Here is a 24,420-nt window from a genome sequence, read left to right on the forward strand (position 1 = left end):
TGAGCCACTTTGTGACGTGAAATAATAGTATACTGTCTGTGGACAATCACATGTTTAAATTAAATGCCCTTGCGGTAGAGGCATTCTGGGGCTGAACCAATATTTATGAGAATATAGTCTATCAACTTGCTAAAACTAGTGACATCACTAAAGCACAAACTGGGGCGAAAGGGAGATAGACCACAGCTGCACCTGAACACTGAGCTGGCAAATACGGGCAAAACCACAGATGGTTGGCCAAATTTCACAGATCCAGTCTTCTGGCGGTTTTGGGCAAATGACCAGCCCACAGGGGAGGTTTCTTGGCATTACAATACAAAATAAACTGAAATCATTAAGAGCTCCTGTCACCTACTACAGTGGGAGCAGCAATGTTGTGGGCTGAACCGACATAACCCAATCGGCTCACCACAAAGTTGTGATTTTACTAGTTCCTAGTGCAGTGATGGCTAACCTGTGACACTCCATGTGTTGTGAAACTACAAGCCCCAGCATGCTTTGCCAGTAGATAACTAGCTGATAGCTGTCAGAGCATGCTGGGACTTGTAGTTTCACAACACTTGGAGTATCACAGGTTAGCCATCACTGTCCTAGTGATTTGATAGGCTGATGATAATGGTCACACAATGGCTTCCTTCGCTGTATATAGAGACACTTTAGCCTCGTTCACGAGACACTTTAACTGTTTACCGCCACAATTTATAATGTCACCTAACACAACCCATATACAAAGCCTGGCCAACCTGCGGCTTTCCAGGTGTTGCGAAACTACAAGCCCCAGCACGCTTTGCCAGTAGATAGCCAGCCGACAGCTGGCAGAGCATGCTGGGACTTGCAGGTTCACAACCCCAGGAGAGCCACAGGGTGGCCAGCCCTGCTCTATACCAAGGTAAGTGATCACACTTTACAGAACACGTACGCCTATCACATTTATGCTTGAAATGAAGACATTGCAGTTTGTATTATGATAAACAATATCTATATGTTGCACGTATGGATCAGGGCACATTAAGTACATTGTAAAGGATTTAAATATGAGGGTTTTAATAAACAGGCACCAGTCACACAATAAAATAACAACAATGAATATTGATGCGGTTTTGTGGACTGGTCGTCACTGGTGAAGCATCGTCAGGAGAGCAGAACAAGTTTTAGTTACAAACTTCTACAACTTTGTGTCTCAGTCTATAAGAGAGCAGTAAAACAGGAGATAAACCTCAGTGATGGATGGAGACTCCAGTGATTTATTTCAGACAAGAAACAGGTCACAAATGCACTATATAACTTCACAGACAATTATCTTGCAGTAAATTAGCAATGCATCTCAGCTGCATGAATTCTCCTATTTAATTGTTAGCCAGTTCTATATCTGCACTCCTCAGCTGTTAAAAAATATGTTTAACAGTTCTACATTGTCCCCAGGCAGGTCATACTGGACATTAATTGGCATTTTTCATTTTTATCGGGCTCACATATTTTGGAAGAATAAAACTGGACATCCATAAAACCCAACATTAGATCAATCACTGCCTACAAGATAAACCTGCATCATGTTAGCTGTAATACGGTTACCGAAAACTATTCCCGTTCAACCCTACTCTGGTAATACCGAAATCTACAGACATTTGCCAGACAGGCCAGAGTCAGGGGTGGCTCCAGAAGACAGGGGGTTTTGTGTATATCGCCCCCACAAGCCCTATTCTATTCACACTGAAAGCCATTGTCCCTCTTGCTTTAAAAATACTTTTCACTAATGTTTTGGGTTTAGGGAAGTTTCTGCATTGTTGAAGCAGTTACTTCAGTGTTTTTCTTGTGCAGGTGTAAATTAATCATGTTTCATCAATTATTTAAGAGCACATGTGGATTATATTTTCATTACAGCAATACAGGAATTCCTGGTGTTTTGTAAAATGATAAACGGCGCCGGCTTACCTTAGAAATGATGGGATTCCGGCTTAATACACAAACCAGCCAGGATGCTACAAGCTGGTGCTGATCAACGTCTACTAAATTGAGATAGATAAATTTGCTGCCGGCTTTGTGGGGGTGAACAGCGATGTGAAGATCTTGTATTCCATTCGGTGGGAGCACAAACACGCCCTCCGGATCAACCTACCCACAATACACAATGATTAGCAGGAACACACAGTAATACCTAATATTCATTTACAGCTCTGTCCTTCTGTTTGCAAGACTTCCGCAGGTTTGAGTTTCTAAGTTAAAGATGAATTCTTCAACAGATAACAAAAGCATAACTCCTAGTGACCTTATACGCTAATATTCATGAGAATGTAACCTAACCACCATCTCCTCCCCTTATTTAACTCCTCCCCATCCCTAATTCTACTCCTCCCCACCTTAACTCCTCCCCTCATCTAACTCCTCCCCACCCCTATCTCCTCTCCTACTCTAATTTCTCCCCAACCCTAACTCCTTCCCTCATCTAACTCCTCCACACTCCTATCTCCTCTCCTACTCTAACTTCTCCCCAACCCTAACTCCTTCCCTCATCTAACTCCTCCACACTCCTATCTCCTCTCCTACTCTAACTTCTCCCCAACCCTAACTCCTTCCCTCATGTAACCCCTCCCCTCCTCTAACTCCTCCCCACCCTTATCTCCTTCACTAACTCCTCCCCTCATCTAACTCCTCCCCACCCCTATCTCCTCTCCTACTCTAACTTCTCCCCAACCCTAACTCCTTCCCTCATCTAACAACTCCCCAACCCTAACTCCTCCCCTCATCTAACTCCTCCCCACCCTTATCTCCTCCACTAACTCCACCCCTCCCCTATCTTCTCCTCTAACTCCTCCCCACCCCTATCTCCTCTAACTCCTCCCCATCCCTATCTCCTCCCCTAACTCCTCCCCAATTCTATCTCCTCCAACTCCTCCCCATAAATATTTATTATTATTATAAACATTCTACATAAACTTCACTGAACTACTCATCAGAGCTTCATAAAACATATAGCAAAATCATCACCCTGAATTCACAGCAATATTCTCTCCCCAAACTCATCACAACACAGGACCCAATGTTCAATTGGTCTCCTACAGGAACAACGTACAGTATTGTCTGTACCGCTCCATCTCCCAGCTGCCGTGTAAGACGCTGCTCTTATAATCCACCAGTCAATGAATTGTTTTATAAAAGATACGACAAGCTAAGTGCACGGCACTGATCATATTGATATCTAAATATTAAAACCTCCGGCATTTCCATTGGTAAAAAGCAAAATTAAAAAATGTATAACGTGATAAATATATGGGTGATTTTTGTCCCTGATGCAGAAACCATATATTAAATCTCAAATCAGAGTTTAGATGGATGTCAATCAACACCGTGACACCTAATCTGTAATTGCAATTAAATAAAATGAAGAGAACTGAAGCAAGCCAGGCATAAGTGTGATACAGAGGGAGGTAGCAGGGTTCAATGATTAAACAGCTGGCTGAACTTATCTGCAGCTTGCAGGATAAATGAAGGCGCGCGCTTATCTCTCTTACTGCTTCACAGCCCGTACAGGGATATTGTGCTCAGAAAACTCGGGAACAGCAACTTACTTAAAGTTATTTAAGTCATACTTGTCTACTCCGCAGGAATGTTGGCTGGGGTGAGATGATTCATTGCACAGTGGGTGGTGGTAGGCTTTAAGTGTAGTGATTGCCTACATAGAGAAGAAGTCATTTTGTGGGCTGAACCTATCTTTCTTACATCACTGACTACTCATAAAAGTTTCCAAATGGTGCAAAATTTTGAATTAAAAAGTATTAGTATTGGTTTTTTTCCACAGTTTCTTCCACCTAGATGGCGCTGTGTTATTGCTATCAGTGAGAAACACTCTTATCTCAGAATAGGAAGCAGTATGGCAGCTCCAACTCATAATTAATAACAACAACATGTACTCTAGGCCTGTTCTCCACACTGGAAGCTGAGTTCAGGTTAAATCGCTGCTGTCATTGAATTACTGCTCACCACAGTCACCCGCTGAGACTTGTAGTTCAACAACATGCAGAGAATCACGTGCTGCCTCCTTTGCAATGCATTATTATGATTTTACAGAAAGTACAGTGACAATCAATGTTCTAAATTGTATATACTGTCTTTGTCCTTTAACAACTGACCTTTAGTTCTTGTGGGTGGGAGCTGTACGCTCTCACTTTCCGTACGACCTGCGTACCGCGGAGGACCAGAGACAGCTGGGTCATCTGGCCGTTTACACAACTGACGTCCACTCTCTTCAGGGAATGTACGTAGATCTGCCAGATCTGAATAGGAACAGCGAGCCATGGGTCCCTGTTCTCAGTATAAAAACACAAATAATTCATATAGAACAGACAAGCAGGAAACAAAGTTACAGCTAGTTACCCAATCCCTGGTCACATCCAGTCGGAACTATGTGATCTCTCTGACAAACAGTGTAGCTGTAACCCTGAGCAACTAATCATCATCATTTATTTATATAGCGCCAGCAGATTCCGTAGCTCTTTACAATTGGGTACAAACAGTAATAAAACAATACTGGGTAATACATACAGACAGAGAGGGAAGAGAACCCTGCTCGCAAGCTTACAATCTATGGGACAATGGGAGTTTGATACACAAGGGCATGTGCTACATCATATTGCACAATGGACCAGCTAGAATGCAAAGGTAAAAAGTATTTAGTGGGCTATGTGATCAGTCAGACAACTAAGTTGGTCACAGGGTTGTTGTCTTGTGTTAGCTGTGTAGAGGGTGGTAATAGGGTAACCTAGGGAGATTAAGAGGGTGGTTGAGGAATATTATAAGCTTGTCTGAAAAGATGGGTTTTCAGAGAACGCTTGAAGGTTTGAAGACTAGAGGAAAGTCTTACTGTGCGAGGGAGGGAATTCCACAAAGTGGGTGCAGCCTGAAAAAAATCCTGTAACCGGGAATGGAAGGATGTGATGAGAGTGGAAGAGAGACGCAGATCTTGTGCAGAACAGAGGTGTCGAGTAGGGAGATATTGTGAGACAAGTGAGGAAATGTATGTCGGTGCAATTTTGTTGATGGCCTTGTATGTTGGTAGAAGAATTTTATATTGGATTCGTTGAAATACAGGCAACCAATGTAGAGACTGACAGAGTGGCTCAGCAGAGGAAGAACTATTTGCAAGGAAAATCAAAATAGCCGCTGCATGCAAAATAGATTGTAGGGGCTCGAGTCTGATTTTGGGAAGACCAGTAAGGAGGGAATTGCAGTTGTCAATGCAGGAGATGATGAGTGCATAAATTATACCAACCTGCGTTCATTTTCAAAAGTGCGTCAGAGAAATAAGTTTGAGTCTGGCCTCTATGGGTTATAGCACATCTGTGCACACAGCACCTTTTCATTACATAATCCTCATTGTCAGCCAAGTGCAGAAGACAGAATGACTAACATCCGGTTCAGATTTAATCTCGTCATTGGAACCCCGAAAGGCCTGCAAGCGTGTGAGCACTAACAAAATTAAACAGTTAACTATATAAGACAGAGGCTGTTTATATCTGCAACTAACACTGATGGTGTAATAAAATAGGACACTCGCCTCCGACATTTTTATTGGCTGTTTTATAAACGTGTTTGAGACTGAATTTGTAAAGCTATAAAATGTGATTCAGCGGTAAGGACAGAATAAAAAACATTTCTCTTGTTACATTTCAGCCAGGCCATTCTTATAAACTGGAACAAGGATATAAACAAAACAAGAATATGCTGCAGAAAAATCTATCCTTTAAAATACAATCTGTGGCCCTTTTAACACTTTTTTGTGGCCCCCAGCTTCCCTAAAATCTCCATAGATTTTACAGATGTAGATGTTGCATTACATGATTATTTAAGTACAGCATTTGGTCTATAAGCACAGTTACAACATAGTTGACTACTCCCCCAGAATGTCTGTAAGACTCCCAAATTTCTGGGAGGTCACACGGACCCCCGTGAGAGCAGGATAACCTCCCACAGACTGCCCACTTCCTTAGAAAAGTGGGTGGGGCTTAGTGACGTGATTCACCTGCTGTAATGGGCTGAAAATGGTGTTGTTTAGGAGTGGGGGTGGAGCCTAATGACGCAGTTCCTGTGGCCACGCCCCCAGGACACAGCAGCGACAAAACTGCCTTAATACTCTATTACCATCTGGAACTAATGAGCTCCTCCCCCAACGCTGTAATTCCCGGGGTCCTGTGGTTCGTTCCATTGTGTGACGCTTTGGAGGGGGAATGTGATGTTAGAGGGTTGATTAATCACATACCCTGCTCTTTAGATGCTAATGGAGCTTGAAATTGACCATAATACCCTATTCACACTGCCTAAAAGACCTGGGTTTTTGCCAGGGTGAGCCCCGACTACCCGGGTCTAGGGCATCTACCCGGGTCTCCCCGAACACCATTATAAAGTTAAAAAAACAAAACATCATCACCACAAGAGGAGCCAATCAGAGCTCCTCTTGTGATGTTGCCATGGAGACCCGGGCAGACCCGTGTTCAATGTGAACACGGTCTACCCGGGTATCTGCCTGGGTGTCCTGCACTGTCCCCCAGCAATATCCCGGTTCATAAACCCGGGATATTGCCAGGGTGACAGTGATATAGTGGTATACATGAGTACATACACATTTGTTGCAGGACCTGTTGATTAGAAAAGGATGCAGTACGTAACTATAGCCTGCAGATGGCAGCCTTGCTTTTGCTGTCATTGGAGCTGTTGGTGGCTTGGTAACATTTTAATATCATGTCCAGAGGACCTTTTCTGTTGCCCAGGTGCATCTAAGCACGTCACGGGTAACACAGTCAGCAGACCTTGGTGCACTGCAATCCGTGGCATGAAAAGTTCACAGAACATAATGTCATTTTTTTGCATTTTATATATTTATCTTTAATATCTTTTAGCTTGTAAAGCTTAGAGATGAAGAATAGATAGTGATAATTCCATGTTATATACAGAATAATAGGGTCTGTACTTTTCTTTACAGCTTGGGATTGTCCATAGGAATTAAATTTAAATTATTATCATTGTGAATATTCATTTTATTATTTATTTATATAGCGTATTATATAGCGTAAATCATATTCCGCAGCATTGTACAGGGAATATGTAATCATTTTCCATTGGTGGTTAACATCTAAATTTCATGCTACACAAACCCACGCACATGGGTTTGAAATTATAGAGTATATATTCAACAGGAATAATGGTTGTTAAAGGATAAGTAACAATTCAGCTTTGGGTGGAGTTCAGTAAATTAATCATCATCATCAATTTATTTAGATAGCGCCAACATATTCTGTAGCGCTTTACAATTGGGGACAAACATAGTAAATTAATAAACAAACTGGGTAAAACAGACAAGGAGGTGAGAAGGCCCTGCTCGCAAGCTTACAATCTATGGGACAATGGGAGTTTGACACATGAGGTTAAGTCTATATTTGCAGTCGGCCCAGCCAGACTGCAAAGGTAAAAGTGACTCATAAGCTAAATGATCCCGTCACACAGCAATGTTGGTCAAGGGGTAGTTGTATAACAGGTGGTAATAGGGTAATGTAGTGAGGTTAAGAGAGTGTTTCAGAGAACGCTTGAAAGCTTTCCCATCTGGTGGGTCCTCCAAAGTCTGTAAGAGTCAAGATACCAGACTATAGACGGGTTGGGCACCTTATCATGAAGCTAACATGGAATAGCCTGATATGATTACAAGGAAGGTGACATGCAGGGCAGGGTGGTAATAGTGACAGCTTGAAAAGCAGACTTCAAACAGTTCCGATGAATGAACATCCCGGCAGCCTGCAATGACGTCAGTTTCAAGCTCCCCATTATCATTCCTGCTGTTAAGCTGTTAATTTAAGGAGAACCCAGCTGTACAATGTTCTAGGCTTTCTAAAGAACATTGTACAGCCGGGTCCTCCTTAAATGAGCAGCTTAACAGCACAATGAGAGTGGGGAGCTTGAAACTGACGTCATTGCAGGCTGCCGGGATGTTCATTCATTTGAACTGTTTGAAGCTTCCTTTTTGAGCTGTCACTATTACCACAAGGTCATTCATGTCACCTTCCGTGTAATCATGTTGGGCTATTCCATGTCCGCATTGTCAACTTTGTGATAATAACTACCACCGCTCCAGACAAGTGATATATTGACTATTATAGTTTTACTTAGTAAACTTCATCCAAAACTGAATTTTTAACTGGTCAATTAGGCTGTATAGACCATACAGACCCTATACATAAATACATTTCAGCAACATCCAGAGGCAGAACGGATGCCCAACTAGCCACATAAAATTCAGGTGTTGTCCTCTTTTTTTTATTTTGACTAATAATATATCCGTTGTATCATCAACATTTATTTATATAGAGCCAGCAAAATCCGTAGCGCTTAACAATTGGGAACAAACAGTAATAAAACAATACTGGGTAATACAGACAGACAGAGAGGTAAGAGGGCCCTGCTCACAAGCTAAACATCTATTGTCTTCAATCTGTATAAAGCTGTGCAAGTGTCACTGCCCAATAAACCAAAAGAAGTTATAATAACAATACTCCCACTAACAACAAAAGAGAGGAATCATTGCTTTTATTTTTGAGAGCAGAGGAATTAAATGACAGCACCCAAATATGGTGGAGTCCGTGTTTTGTACGTATGTATCCGATGGAAGAGAGGGATTATTAAAATTACTTAAATGGTGATATACCCCCAACTAAACTAGTAAATAATAGAATTGAGGTCTACTTACGTATAAAGTGCAATAAAGAAGTTTTTAATCTGCGGGCTGGGTCCTCCAGCGACCTTCAAAAACACGTCTTGTGGTTCTCCGTGACCCTAGATAATCACAGGAAAATTAAATGTCTGGAGAGTCGAAATGTCAACCCACATAAACCTACATTATTGTTTTATATAGCCGCCTATGGAGTAGTCAGGAAGAGGGATAATACTGTATGATATATGGAGACAGACTTTGTCTTCGCATGGTGGAAGACATAAGAGCATCTGGTTCTTTTGATAATAAATTCCTTTGCCTGTAGGACTTATTTTTGATTAATTGACTTTGTAAATGGAGGGACGATTAACCTCTGAGACATGTCTGTTGTTAACTAGAGGCTATTCCACAGAGGTGTAGTCTATAAACCAGCCGCTTGTTACATATCAGCCTCCATATCTCCGCAATGTCCGGGAGACTCCCGAATATCTAGGAGATCTCCTGGGAGATCAGTGTTACCTCCCGCATCTAGCCCCCTTCCCTTGTGCAGTGGGTGGGGGCGGGGCCTAAGGACGTGATTCTAGTCCTTAGTCCCGCTCCCGGCAGTATTATCACACACATGGCCAAAAATGATCTAGTCCTTTTCAAAGGGAGCATTCTGGAGCCTCACACTCCTTTGCTGATAGGAGGCAATTTGCCAATATTACCAGGTGTGTGGCAGGCATAGGATGGCTCAGGATAACCAGAATTCAGCTTAGGATAAAGTATGCCTCATAGTATATATAAATACACACACATATATATATATATATATATATATATATATATATATATATATATATATATATATATATATATATATATACACACGTACGTACGTACGTACGTACGTACATACATACATACACATAGAGAGAGAGAGAGAGAGATGTATGCATGTATATATGTATATGTATTTTAAATACCAAATTAAATTTCTTGGGACTGGAACGCTAAGAGTAAAACAAGACACTTCTTAAGGACGACCAGATCTAGCAGTTAGTTTTTACATGTCAACAGGGAGAAAAAAAGACAGTGCTCAAACATACCCATAATTTCTACTGCAGCTCTGTTTACAAGTACAAGCATGCTCTGTTACTCAGTATAAAGCAGACCTGTTACCATGTGCTTTACTATATACTAACTTGTGCGCTTAGTAAAAACTCTGCTCACATTTTGTTTTGTGTTATGCCCTCTCCCAGGCTGCCTCCATTCCCCTCCTCACATCATGTCACTGCCCCTGTCACATGCAGCCCTGTCCTCACTAACACATCACTCATCTCCTGATATACTCTGTGCTGCTGGGGACCCTGCTCCTTCCACTATATAACTCTCAGTCTGTGACTTCCTGCTGCCTCCATTCCCCTCCTCACATCATGTCACTGCCCCTGTCACATGCAGCCCTGTCCTCACTAACACATCACCCATCTCCTGATATACTCTGTGCTGCTGGGGACCCTGCTCCTTCCACTATATAACTCTCATTCTGTGGCTTCCTGCTGCCTCCATTCCCCTCCTCACATCATGTCACTGCCCCTGTCACATGCAGCCCTGTCCTCACTGACACATCACTCATCTCCTGATATACTCTGTGCTGCTGGGGGACCCTGCTCCTTCCACTATATAACTCTCAGTCTGTGGCTTCCTGCTGCCTCCATTCCCCTCCTCACATCATGTCACTGCCCCTGTCCTCACTAACACATCACTAATCTCCTGATATACTCTGTGCTGCTGGGGACCCTGCTCCTTCCACTATATAACTCTCAGTGTGTGGCTTCCTGCTGCCTGCATTCCCCTCCTCACATCATGTCACTGCCCCTGTCACATGCAGCCCTGTCCTCACTAACACATCACTCATCTCCTGATATACTCTGTGCTGCTGGGGGACCCTGCTCCTTCCACTATATAACTCTCAGTCTGTGGCTTCCTGCTGCCTCCATTCCCCTCCTCACATCATGTCACTGCCCCTGTCACATGCAGCCCTGTCCTCACTAACACAATCACGACTGGACAGATCACTGCCTCCCACATCATCAGAACACTCATCTGTGCTTCTGCCAACATTCTGATGATGTGATTGGTTACAGTCAGTTCTATTCCTCCCACTAGAAAGCGGAAGTAACCCTGGACGAGAAGATTTTTCAAAAAGGTTCCCAGAGCCTAGTCAAACGCAAGGACACATAGATTTTGCAATGTCACATCAGCAATTTTATTGTGTTAAAATATGTCCATTACATATTACATTTAATTGCAGCTAACCATCAATAGCAAAACTGCATACTGAGCATTCTGTGTTACATAATATCCTTACATGAAACGGAATCTTCTCTTAATTTCATTTACAATCTGTAGTATCTGGAAATGTTTTCCACTAAATGAAGAACAACCTGGTAGGGATATTATAAAAAACCACATGTACATTATCGGAGTAGCCTACGGAGACCTGCCTACATACTTTGTATAAGACACGCAAACATAAAGTCTATTTTTACTTAAAGTCGCAGTAAGGCTTTTGCTATTGACAGATAGCTGCAATAAAATGGAATATATCTCTAAGTGGTTGAGTGCTCAGAGGACTTTGGCTTTTTATCCGTTTTCCAGCTATACCCTAGTCTGCAGCAACATTAATGCTCTTGGACTGAGCGACACCATTTTTCTATATAGCTGTCCAATATATATATATAAATGTTTCTCAGTATGTGGTAACATTTGTAGACTGATTTATGTCGCTCTATCTGCGGTTCCTTTATTAATGTCTCAGAATATAAGTAGAACCTTAAAGTTAAGGTATTGATTGATGATGATGTCACATGAAAGACAACACAGTTACCAGTTTCTTAGTGTCGCAGATGATATTGGGGTCACTGCTGCGGGCGTAAAGCTCTGGTTCCCTACCAGGCGTTCCAACAGGGGCCCCTGAAAAACAAAACAAATATTTATTAACTTAGATTTTACACTTATCGAGCCTGAGTCATTAAGGCAAAAAAACGAGTAAATGTTCTCTGGGACAAACCATGTTACAGTGCAAGGGGTGCAAATTAGTTTACTATTTTGCACATAAGTTAAATACTGGCTGTTTTTTCATCTAGCACACAAATACTTGATAGCTTTATTATTGCACTGAAATTTAAAGTTGATCTAGGACATTCCCTACCCAAACTATAAGTCTGTCCCCACATTTTAAATTTACCTCCCCCTCCAATGCAACATGGTTTTGCCCAGGTGCAAATGTTACTCCTTTTTTATGTTTTACTCTCCTTAATGACTCAGGCTCATGTATTGGATCAAAATGATGATTTGGGTTATATACAGTGAGTTTTTTTGAATATGATTGCTATTTTTTTTTTAAACTCTTCATTTTCAAACTTTGGCATACAGCAAATTATTATTATTATTATTATTATCGTAGATTTGGAAGGCGCCACAGTTCCACAGCGCCGTACAGTAGAGAATACAGTACATTCATAAAACAGGACATACATGGCAGACAGAGTAATTGCAGACATGAAAACAAAGAGTATGGAGGACCCTGCTCATTAGAGAGCTTACATTCTAAGTGGAAGAGGACACAAGAGGAGCGAGTGTGGCTCAGAGTGGAGATTGGGACAATTGTGAGGGTGTATTAGTGTGAATAGTGTTATCGGGTTAAGGTCACCCCTAAAAAAGAGATGGGTTTTCGAAGAGTGTATAAAGATGTGAAGGGGAGAGTCTGATTGGGGGCGTGGTAGGGAATTCCATAAGTGGGGAGCAGCACGAGAGTAGTCTTGTAGGTGGGAGTGAGAGGTGGTTACCAGAGATGAGACAAGGCGCAGGTCAGAGGTAGATCTAAGAGGGCGGGAGGGAGAGTATTTTGATATGAGATTTGAGGTGTATGCAGGGGTGGTGTTGTTGAGGGATGTAAGGGAGAGCAATTTGAATGATAAATGGATAATAGGTAATAATAAATACAAATAGACATAATATAGTCATAATATATGAAAAGAACATAGATGACTCACATATCCTAATAGTCCATGTTGACCACCAACTGTAAGTTTATGAATGTATACTTCAAAAACATTATTATTAAAAAAAGAAACAACAGAACCAGCAGATAATATTAGTAGTATGTAAATATACTACGGTCCAACACTATAATATCTTTAATAATGTAGGATCTCAGAAAGGAGTCAGGAACAAGACAGCCATGTGAGTTCATGTACATCTAACTCATATTTCTTCGGTGTGAAGAATATATTTTGATTGGACCATGGACATCTGGTTTGAAATACTTTCTGAGCTTCGCCTGTGTCCAAAAGGGGCAGAGCTTGCAGATCTGGGTGGGGTTTTATATCGCTGGGTATACTGGTGGGGTAGTAGGGCAGATAGGCGCTATGGCCAACTGTTGTCCCCTGATTTTTCCCTGGAATGTTAAGAGGTGGCCTTGTCCCCTACATGTGGCACAAACACAATGTGTCCATCGCAGCCATATCATCATCATCAACTACGTTTATTTATATAGCGCCAGCAAACTCCGTATTATGGAGGTTGGAGAGATAAATGAAAAACATTTAGGGCATAGTTGCCTACTCTCCCAGAGCAACCTCCTGGTTCCTGGCCCGTTTGGTTAGTTGAGTGGCAAGGGGCGTGGCTTAGTGACACGGTTCACGCGTTATCACGCTCCTCCCCACTCTAATAGGCTAAACTGACTGTGACATGCTAAGGGGTGGGGCCAAGTTATGCATCCCGCTTGGCCACAAACCCGAAAATCTCCAGAGCAGGGAAGGGAGATCTCAAATTTTGGCATCTATGATTTAGGGTGCACATTTCCTTTAAGTTCTGCGAAGATGTGGAAAATGTTACATATATGCTGCTTTTTACATTGAATAAACCAGTAGTGTAGGTTTAGTGCTTTACATCTGAATTATAAAAGAGAACAAGGGGTTATCTGCCTCTGTCCGTCGCAGACCTTATTGCACCTGATAGGCTGAAAGGTGAAAGGTTAGAGGACAAGCTTTCTGGGCAGCACAGTGGTTAGCATTGCTACCTCACAGCACTGGGGTCATGTGTTCAATTCCAACCAGGGCCATATCTGTGAGCCCTGGTTGGAACTCCAAAAACATACTGGTAGGTTAATTGGCTTCTGACATACATGGACCCTAATATCAGTGTGTTGTAGGGGATTTACACCGTAAGCTCCAATGGGGCGGGGTCTATACTCTGTACAGCGCTGCGGATATACAAATAAACAACAACAAGAATAATAATAATTGACATTTTGCTCACAAACCCCATACCTGGAAGTGTGTACCATGGTGGTAAGCGGATGGATTTTTTTAAGAACGTTAGTTCTGGATGATAAAATCGAAATGTTTGATCAACAACGTGCGGCTGAGGTTCAATGTTCACTTGGAGAATTGCAATGGGCTTTCCATCTACTGCCTTGAATGACACCTGTTTGGGATGAATAAAACTGTCAGTGCTACATGAATGTAAAGCACAAGAGACACATAAATAATTGTGTAAACAACGTCTACAAATATGCCCTGCTCCAGACAAATCATTACATCAAATAGTGACCATGACATGAAGAACATGAAGGTAGACGGTGCACGTACAACAACGATCAACGATAATTCATATCCCCATATTGATATTAATTTGATTTGCAAGTTATAGTTATTAACTTTATATATAACATATCTACTTGTGAGCTGGTGTCAATTGAGTTTGAATAAAATATTTGTCCATGCTGGGCTACCCTCCCCTATCCACAGAAAAATGAATAATAACGTTTCAAACTCATCTTAGTATCTATTGGGGACTATGTATAGGAAATTATTGGGTATCTTCTTAATTTTGTAAAGGTAATGCTTAATTTTTAACTTAATAATTGAAAAAAATATAGATTATTTTCTGAAAATAGTTCTAGGATGTTCTGCAGACTATCCCATCCAACGACATAAAGAATCCTTTGTAGATTTAAATTTTTTTAAAAAAATTAAAAGCAAATTTTAAATTAGTTAAGGCGTTTTATAGCCCTGATATTACTATAGCAGTTTAAATAGTAACCGGTCTAAATGTTGTTGACATACAAATCGTACTTCATGTAAAAATGGAACATTAATCGGTCTCCGTGACAACGGCCAATGCACCTTCTTACCTTAATCCGTTTAGAAGACATGGTGTTTGGCTTGTACGGTAAGAATCCGTCAGAGTGTTTCTTCAAACCAGTTGTGCCAGGACTCTGCATCCACAGACAAACCCATTACATATTAATAGTTAAATAGGATGTATGTGCATTCACAGCATAAAGTTTATGTTGGGGACCACCGGCTGATACACTGTACTGCACACAAAACAAACCAGCTGCTATAGGTCCCAAGTATTCAACACTTATTGGTTCGCATTAACATATACCCATTCCTTTCAATCCTTGACAGAGTGAGAACAGCGAAACGCGTGCAGGATCACAGTAGGTATCACCAGCACACAGAGCGATTCTCCTTTATGTGCATGCTGGTCGGGACATGTCATCTATTTGAATCATGCACCAAATGCCTATAAGCAAATGCTAAGTGGATGTCTTCCCAATGCATGAAGCTTAACATGAATAAAACAGAGGTCTTCACTTCCTTCCCTTAACTCTTATCCTGAAGTCCTGATAACAGTTACACTAGACACCTCTTCCATTGAATACATTTCCCATGCTCCTTATCTTGCTGCTTATTACTTGATTCATCATTCCCTTTCACTTCATGTTCAAACAATCCCCAAATCATGCTGCTTTATTCTCTGAACAACTGCTAATATAAAACCTCTTCTTTGTCACTCAACAACTAAAACACAGGCCCCAATATTGTGTCGCACTGACTGCTCTAGTCCTCCTATCCGGAGGACCATGCACCTTTGCAAGTCATCCAAAATGCAGCAGGAATGATCCGCTGTGCTTCCTGCTCTCTGTCGTGGCTCCTTCTCAACGTTAGGATAACCGTCACTGTTCTCTAACTTGCATACAAGGCCTTGATGCTTCCAGTGCTGGGGGCTTGGGACTCTTTATAGCTCCAGCTTCTCATCCGAGCATATAAACAATTGTCCTTCCCCCAGGTAAAGGACTAGGGCAAAGGAAAAATATTGGTACCTTAATTAAAGGTAGTTAGTGTAAAGTGCCGTATTGTGTACACGGGTGTCCCTGTCACCATGTGCATTGCAGGCATCCCCGGCTCACACTAGGGGGCACATAGCACATCGGGCTTCAGGCAGCCGGATCAGGTGACAGCCCATCGACTCCAGGGGATGTCTTTAAACCCCAATGTGTACACTGACATCTACACCTGATCTTAGCCAACAGGCAGATCAAACATTTCTTCTTTCATTTATATATATATAAACCTGGACACCTTCTCTTCTCCTCTCGGCAGCTTTCACTACCATCGCTGTACCCGTCGGACCCTCTTTCACTCACTGCTCCCTCCCCTCCAGAATACTCTCCCACTGAAGATTCCCCTTCACGGCTTTCTATTCCCAGATGAAGACCACCTACCAACTCAACATCACAAACTAGACGTGCTGCATTGAATGATCTCCTGCGTTCACTGCATTTATAAGTTGCCCTAATGTGTCTGTATGTCTTCCTATATACCATTTAAATGTCCCTTCTCTTTGTACTATCTTACAAATCCCCCTATATTGCACTTTTCCTGTAACTTGCAATGCGCTGCGCACACTGATGGCGCTATATAACAACATACATACAGTTATAATAAATAAATAACAAGGGTTTAGATGAATGAATACAACTGTACACACCTGCAACATTGAGATATAGTTCACGCTGAAGATCTGGTACTTGAATGGGATATAAACCGTCTCCTTGGGCCGTAGGTACAGCTGGGGTCTATCACTTTGCTGTTGGACGTTAAACATATTTTCTTCTATAGGTGTCGTTGTATTTGTCAGTTCTTTAAAGTGCCTCCATTCCTGTGTATCCACAATCACCCTGGAAAGAAAGGTCTGGTCATAGATAACAGCCCTATGGAGGAGGCCCTTTAATCTTTCAGCTCATATGTAGATTATTATCTCTGTAATTTAAATAAAAAAACTATAAATAATTTGATTAGATTGATGATTTTGTTACGATTAGGGGTCTATATATCAAGTTCAGTCCATTATGTTTAATTTGAACATGAAAAGAACTTACTGTATTATTCTATTTGTCGGTCTCTGCAGTAAAGACTCCCAAGTTTTGTTATAAAATTGTGTCATAATACACCAAGAAAACCAGTGCTGTCAGGCCAAGACATCAGGATCAGAGTTTAGGGGTTTTTCTTTTGCGTTCTCTTACTTTCTTCAGCTTGTTGCTGAAGCAGTGGACCAGGGTCATTGCTCCCATCAGGCAACATAAGATCCTGGTTTCAGACAGCACAATTCTAGCAAAGATGAGTTTCTCACTTCACGTCTCGGCCCCCAACCTTCTTCTCTTCCTCCCAATAGCTCCAGTCACCACACAAACATTAGTTGCAGGATGAAGTATAAGGTGACACACCAATCACCTGCACTTCCTCCTGCAGCACTGTGTTATGAACTCAATGACATCATGGGGGAAGTAGGGGGTAGAGGCAGTATGCAGTACTCTCCCTCTGCAGCCCCTACTACACTCACCATGTTATTCACCAGGCTCTTAACATAGCGATTGCTGGAGGAAGCTTAGGTGATTGGCGTGTCACCTTGCACTTCTTCTAGCAATCATTTAGTGTGGGTGATCGGAGCCTCATATTTTAATGACATTTTCCTCTGAAATACTGCAAATTACAAGTATTCTTATACAAGTGAAAAACACCTGCTAGATCACATTTTTCAAAATATCTATAAAGTGGGTGTCCACTTTTGTCATTGCTTAAACAAATCACCCCCTGATTTACAGAATATAGGGATAATTGGGATCATAAAAAAATTGATGTGAGGGGCTCTTGTAGTCCTCAACTTGAGGACTAATTAAGTGACAAAAGAGTGGTTCTGAATATCAGAATCGTATCTGTGCTGACAAAATTAAGTTATACCTCCATATTTGCAATTTTACTTTATTAAACTCCAAAATGTTGCACCCTCTCTATTTCTTCCCTGACCAGTAGTTGCTAAAATGTACTTGTCACCTACACACTAGGCATGCAGTCGTTTTGTGGGCTGAACCTGTGTTCATGGGACTGCAGCCTATCAAACTCTTAGGAATTAGTGACATCACAGGAACATGAGCCACTTTGTGATGTCTACTCATTAATCGATTGGCTGCGATCTTATGAATATTAGTTCAGGTCACAAACTGGCTGCTTCCATAGTGTGTAGGGGACAGGTATAGAGGCACAGCATTCCATATGGTGCATCAAACTTTATTAACCTTGGACTTTGTCACTTCCGAAATCCTTTAGGAGAAAACATATTCCTGAGAAACATTTCGTATCTAAAGACACTTTAAAAGGGTTCTAATAGGTCACTTTCCACAAAAGTGTCAAAGTTGAAATACGTTTACGTTCTACTGTGCAATATAATAAACACACCATAATACAATTAATATATCTTATCGCACAATAAAAGCACATATCAAAACCAAGTCAATAAAGGCCGTACCTGAGGTCTGTGTGATCAATCTCAATAGATACGGTGTGCTGGATGTTGTAAGGGTTTTTCAGCTGAAACTCAAAGAATTCTGCAGTGCCCAGTGTAGCATAGACAGTGTAATTTGAGGTAATGGCCTGATTCAGCATGCTAGAGATACACTCTGCCTTGGTGCGCTCTCTGTATGCTTCAATGATCTGCAAATCTCTGGTGTGCTGAGTGCGCTCCTCGTGTCGAGACTGAACACAAAAAAAAAAATAGAGAGAAACAGATCAGTAGCCATGTGTTATGACATAAAAAAAAAATGGTTCACATTCCCGTTTTATTTCTCTATATTTATCTCTTTTTATAGATATATTCTATAGATTTTATCCTAAGAAAAATAAACAAGAGGAGCACTGCCGATTAGACGTTTGACAGATGGCGGTGTGTGACCTGCAGACCAATAGGAAGCTGTTGGGCTGGAAGGCCACACCCACAAAGGCCGCAACGCTGAAGTCCTAGGAGTAACGGTTCCAGCGTATTACCCCCTGGGCTCCATTACGGGAGAGGGGCAGCACAATTAAACCTGAAACCGTTTGAACCTGCTCTTTTAAAGCGGATATATTACAAGAAAATACAAAAGCGTATATTTAAAACTGCACAACCACATACGAAAATATTCTCATAAGGCGGCTCCTTCTTCTATACAGCCCCAGGCGCTGTTACCTACCTTTTTTCCAGGGCGTGCGGCCTTATAAACCAATATTAAATGGTTGCAGAACGGGTATGGGAGCAAGAGGACCAACCTCAACTCGCAATCTCTTGACCATACTTGCCCACTCTCCCGAAATTTCTATGAGGACTCCCCGAAATTCGGGGGGCCTCCAGGAACAGTAGTCAAACCTCCCGGGCCCTGTAAAATGCTGAAATTCGCGGCATTGAATAGCGGGGGTGGGGTTTATTAGCGTCATTAAGGCCCCCCCTGCTATTCAATGCCTTGAATTTCTATGATAGGGGCAGGGCTATAGTGATGCAATTACGCCCCCTCCTACCCTCTGTCACATGATCTGTACACCGATCTCCCGGAGTACAGATATAAAAAGTAGTCAAGTATGCTCTTGACACTTGGGGGTGGGTTTGAAAAAGTCTATAGCAATCAATCAGATTCTAGCTGTCATTTTGTAGAATGTACTAAATAAATGATAACTAGAATCTGATTAGTGGCTATAGGCAAAATCTCCACTTTTTTAAACCCGCAGTTTAGTAAATATACCCCTTGATGTCCAAATGATCACAATCCTTACAAATGTACCGTCCTGCCATTTCGTATAGCCAAAAGATACAGAGATAATAAGATAAAATGAGATGATATAATAAGTTAGCAAATTAAAGCAATTTGGGGAAAAAAAAGATAAGGCTTCCCCTTTAAAATAAGCACAATAGATGTCTTTTTTTTAACATTTATTTAAAAATATTCATGTGAAAGTCTAGCAGAGCTAAATAACAATCAATAGGTTCATAAAGAAGATATATAACTTTGTTTTGAAGTATACACAAAAATATTATTTGAAATTGTGTTTTTCTTGTCTAAAAACACAAATTTAAAAGACAAAATGCAATAACCAAGAAACTGTTGTTAGATCTTGTCAGCAGTGTACTGCTTAAAGGTTATAACATTTTATTTCCTTTCATTAGTTTGATTCTTTTTTGTTTATATTGTTTGCTGGATGATAAAATCATGTGATACGTTGTCTACGGACAAGTGCTGTAAGGTATACGATATATTTCCTAAGCTATACACGGTACAGAGATGAAATCTTGCCGGCAGTACCATTTAAATTTCAATATCCATTAATAAATCTGTCCTGACAGCTATGAAATATACTATGATTAATACATAAGAAATGATCTACTCATTTTTACAAAACCTTGTAATTTACTCAAATGGAAAATTGCTTTAGCCATAGTAAATTGAAGTTAACTTTTCACAGATAGGTAGGTAGGTCGCCAGCCAAAATAGGAAAGGTTTATCCTGACAACACCCAAATGTCAGCATTTCCACCTGAAAAAATTAAAACAAGAGCAATTTCTATTTTGTTTTCACTTAATTGTTTAAGGTATAGTTTGTTCTTCCTAATTTTTGCCTCTTCCAACCACTTTTTGGTAGGAGAACTATAGTTTTTATCAGATGTCTGTGGGAACAAAGAGGAGGTGTATGGCAACTTGATGTATACAAAGAGGAAGAGAAACAATCAAGTAGTGAAACAACGGAATTAGGCAGATTACTGCCTTTACTCATCTAACCTATGGCTAATACTTGGCAAAACAAGCATAGGTTAACTTTACTCAAATGGATAAATGCAATGGGAATATAAACATTCAACAAAACCTTTTTCTTACCATTATGACTGGTTTCCTTGTTGTATCGTCCTCCTGCGACTCCTGCTGTCTCACCGCCATCATCCTCTCCATCTTACGTCTCTGAGAGACGTCTGTCTGGCTGTTCGGCTGCTGGTATGCTATGCTAGCCTCTTTCATGCGACTGAACAACATCGCCGCCAACTCGCTGTCTAAATCAGCCAACTTCTGTGCTTGGGAGATATTTTTCCCTGCTAAAGATACATGAAAGGCTTTTCAGAAAAAAAAAGAGGATTACTGAGCCACATCGCACAATGGCTTTCCATTAGACATAATTGAGCTTGAAGTGACTTATCAGATGTGTGATAATTGGCATAGCTTCGGTACAAAGTAAGCCATTTTGTGTGTGACTGGGCCATACAATAAGAGCAATTTAAGCTGCATTGTCCATTCCGACTGCAATATGTACTATTATAAATGGAGTTCATTTTTTCTATGGCTAAGAGCGTTTACAGGTTTGATTGTGATTTGAAATTTGGATCATTTAATTACTATTCATCCATCCAAATCACATTTGCAATCTCTGTATCTTCTGGCAATTCAAGAGCGCAGGATAGTCGTCAAGAGATTACAGCTTGTGATTGGTCCTCCTGCTCAAATAGTATATACAGTGGAAGAGTATATTGTGGATACATCACGTGAGTACTACAAGGCAAATATGTTTTCAATAGTTCTTTTATGTTGATTACTTACTGCCCACAGTTTCGTTTGAAAACAAGCTGCCTCCGCGAAAGCTGCTTCGGCCATCATGCGCAGTGATGACACGAGACTTAGACGCGGGAAGCGTGTTGGATCTCTTTAATCTCTGATCAGGAAGGTGTCCTGTAACGTAATTGTATAGTTTTGTAAAAGTCTCCAGTTTCCCATTCATTAGATTTATTAACAAGTGTCATCATCCTAGTTTATCTATAAGGTGGCACAGTCCGTAGTACCACGCATTCAATAAAATACTAACAGGACACTATACAAATCAGTAAGGGACAAGAGAAACAATAGCATCAATAAAAATCGATAAAAGAAGAGATAATAGAAAAAGCAACTGTGTTAGAAGACACAACTAGGACAAAGGAAGACCTACAGAGGAGGCGAGGAGACTGGAGGCTTCTTGTGAGAGCTAACATTCAACAGGAGCGGGGAAGAAAACGGAGGCAATAGGGTTGGAGGGTTGAGTGGAAGGGGTAGGTGGAGTGAGAGGAGCGAGTTGTTTAGGACAATAGTACGCCTTAACAAGTACAGCAAAGAGATACAATTGTTAATGAAAAATTAACCCAAGCTGGGTAACTTCCAAAACGGTTAAGAACGGGTTATAACTGCATATATCAAGGGGTTTCTATAAACCCCTTGTGGTATACAATGATTGATGATCTCTAAGAGGGAGGAGACATTCAATGCCACTGAGGGTGGTTCAGAACCATTTTTTGCCATCTTATAGGGCACTCACTGAATGCTCCCTTTTTATCAGACCTCTCCCAACCGATAGCTGCAGAATAAAAAGCAATTAATTTATCACAAGAACTGTGTACAGCACATCTTGCTTACTTGACCAGGGAAACAAATTAGCACTTGAACCTTATGCTAACACCATATCAACCAATCAGCAAATAGCTCCTATCTATCTAGTGCAAGTCAGACAATGAAAGCGAACGTCTGATTGGTTATTATAGTTTTGGTGCAAATATATACCTTGGAGCAATGTTAGTAATAAAACCTAAAGTGGTCATTTTTCAAGTACTGACTAACAATAACGCCCCTATAAAAATATACAGTAGAAGTAACAAACACAAAAAAGGGGAAAAAACATTAGGACTGAAAACCTTTCGGGTTGTGTGCGGGGTGAGGTGCAACAAATCAATGTGTTTGTCGTCCCAAAATCTCTGACCAACCTCTGACTGGTAACTGGCAGAAAACATTGTTGGGCAATGACCACAACTGAGCAGTGTGTATAGTTATTAGCCTGATATGGATACTTGCTAACTTAAGCAAGAGGGTCGGTGAAGTACAAATACGGAAGAGCCTGGTCTGGGTGTGTCATTTTGGCCAAAATGATGCGATCATAGAGGCCTCCATCCCAATCCCTTCACTAGAGCATTATGTGGGAGAATGGTCTGCGATCCTAGGAGTCTGGTAGACCTACCTGGATTTCAGGAGAATGGATAAGTATACTAATATGATTTTTCCAATCAAAGCTATGGGAGCCTTTAATCCATGTCTTGAGTTGAATTAGGACACTAGCTTACACTAAGGCCCTCCCCTTTATACTCCATTACATGAGTGGAGAGCTGCTGCTACTTCTTAGGCTAGGTACACACTGGGGATTTTTCAGCTAATCTGCTATCTCAGTGTTTCCCAAACCCAGTCCTCAGGGACCCCTAACAGTGCATGTTTTCCATATCTCCTTGCTGGAGCACAGGTGTACTCATTACTGACTGATACATTGTAATTACACCACCTGTGGATCTGTTACAATGTGTCAGTCAATAATGATTACACTTGTGCTCCAGCAAGGAGATATGGAAAACATGCACTGTTAGGGGTCCCTGAGGACTGAGTTTGGGAAACACTGTGTTATCTACAGCAATTGTTCCTACGACTGAAGGTCCGACTGGTCGGGCCATTCATACGTACACACTATACACGAGTTACCTTCAGATCTGTGCTCTTCATCTGGTCCTCTAGTCGTTTAGAGAGTGACAGCACAATAGTAACTCATTCATTCATTCCTGTCACACTGATTAAAACCGCCTTGTTATAACTATCCACATGTCCTACTCCTAACGAATGTCCTTAGCTTCTGTGACTCTGAAATGAAATATTCTGTCTCAGAACGAACGAACAATCTATTCCATCTACAGCACTCTCTACATTTAGTCACCAGGACATGTTCATTGCCGGCATCGGCTGAAAACACCATGACTCTGTAAACTCTATGGAGATTGTGATCCTGAGTGCACACAGACTGCATGATCGGAAGGTGATGGGGACGAGATTATTAAACAGTACGACCAACCAAATGAAACGACAGTCGGCACTTTGGAATGACTGCCGTTCATCGTATGATTACACACATTAACGCAAGATGTGGCTGAGCGGTCGTTCATCGGGTGATTGGTCTGACGATCAGCAGAAAAACCTCCAGTGTGTACCTAGTCTTATGAGCCAAACTGGACACAGTCATACAGCAAAAACACAAACCAACACAACTAACAGGCTTTTTGTCTATTGTAACATTTATAAATGATTGCAGCAAGCCACAAAGGATACTGCAAGTGTACCATTATATACTAGTTCCCCGTATGATTTGATAGAACGATTTATATCCAGGGAAGTGACAAGTGGTAGAAATATACAGTCCTATTATCAGCGCTTCCCCACCACCAACCAAACACATATCCTCTATAATGTAACCAAGACAATTACTAGTCTAATCATTCTTTACATTTCTTCCTATTACATAACCTTGCATCACATGAATACATCAAATTGACCCGCGCTTCTAATAAAAATCAAAAAGAATAAAATATGATAACATTACTATACAACTAGAGAACGTCGCTCTTGCTTTGATCTGTAACTCAGCCTCAAGTGGATTTAGAGCGCACATCTCTAAAAGCTTGACAACTTCAAAGAGCACAAAATCCATGTTGTCAACATACTTCCAACGCCAGCCACTCGCTAAGAGAAGATGCATTTAGCTTTAT

At 41.2% G+C, this 24,420-nt stretch overlaps 1 protein-coding gene across 2 annotated transcripts in view; it reads right to left on the minus strand.

Annotated features, from left to right (window-relative positions):
* The window catches only part of NPHP4 (nephrocystin 4), a 185,254-nt gene that overhangs the window by 5,673 nt on the left and 155,161 nt on the right, over window positions 1-24,420 (minus strand). For both annotated transcript variants that reach the window (XM_075190021.1, XM_075190020.1), the window contains 10 exons: window positions 21,416-21,544; window positions 20,705-20,916; window positions 18,335-18,561; window positions 16,520-16,709; window positions 14,874-14,957; window positions 14,008-14,164; window positions 11,562-11,647; window positions 8,729-8,814; window positions 4,128-4,299; window positions 1,933-2,112 (listed from right to left, as the gene is read on the minus strand). In XM_075190021.1, the coding sequence (XP_075046122.1) occupies window positions 1,933-2,112; window positions 4,128-4,299; window positions 8,729-8,814; window positions 11,562-11,647; window positions 14,008-14,164; window positions 14,874-14,957; window positions 16,520-16,709; window positions 18,335-18,561; window positions 20,705-20,916; window positions 21,416-21,544 (1,523 nt within the window). The remainder of the gene's footprint in view (window positions 1-1,932; window positions 2,113-4,127; window positions 4,300-8,728; window positions 8,815-11,561; window positions 11,648-14,007; window positions 14,165-14,873; window positions 14,958-16,519; window positions 16,710-18,334; window positions 18,562-20,704; window positions 20,917-21,415; window positions 21,545-24,420) is intronic.

Source organism: Mixophyes fleayi, chromosome 11 (assembly GCF_038048845.1).
Source record: "Mixophyes fleayi isolate aMixFle1 chromosome 11, aMixFle1.hap1, whole genome shotgun sequence".
NCBI lineage: Eukaryota > Metazoa > Chordata > Amphibia > Anura > Limnodynastidae > Mixophyes > Mixophyes fleayi.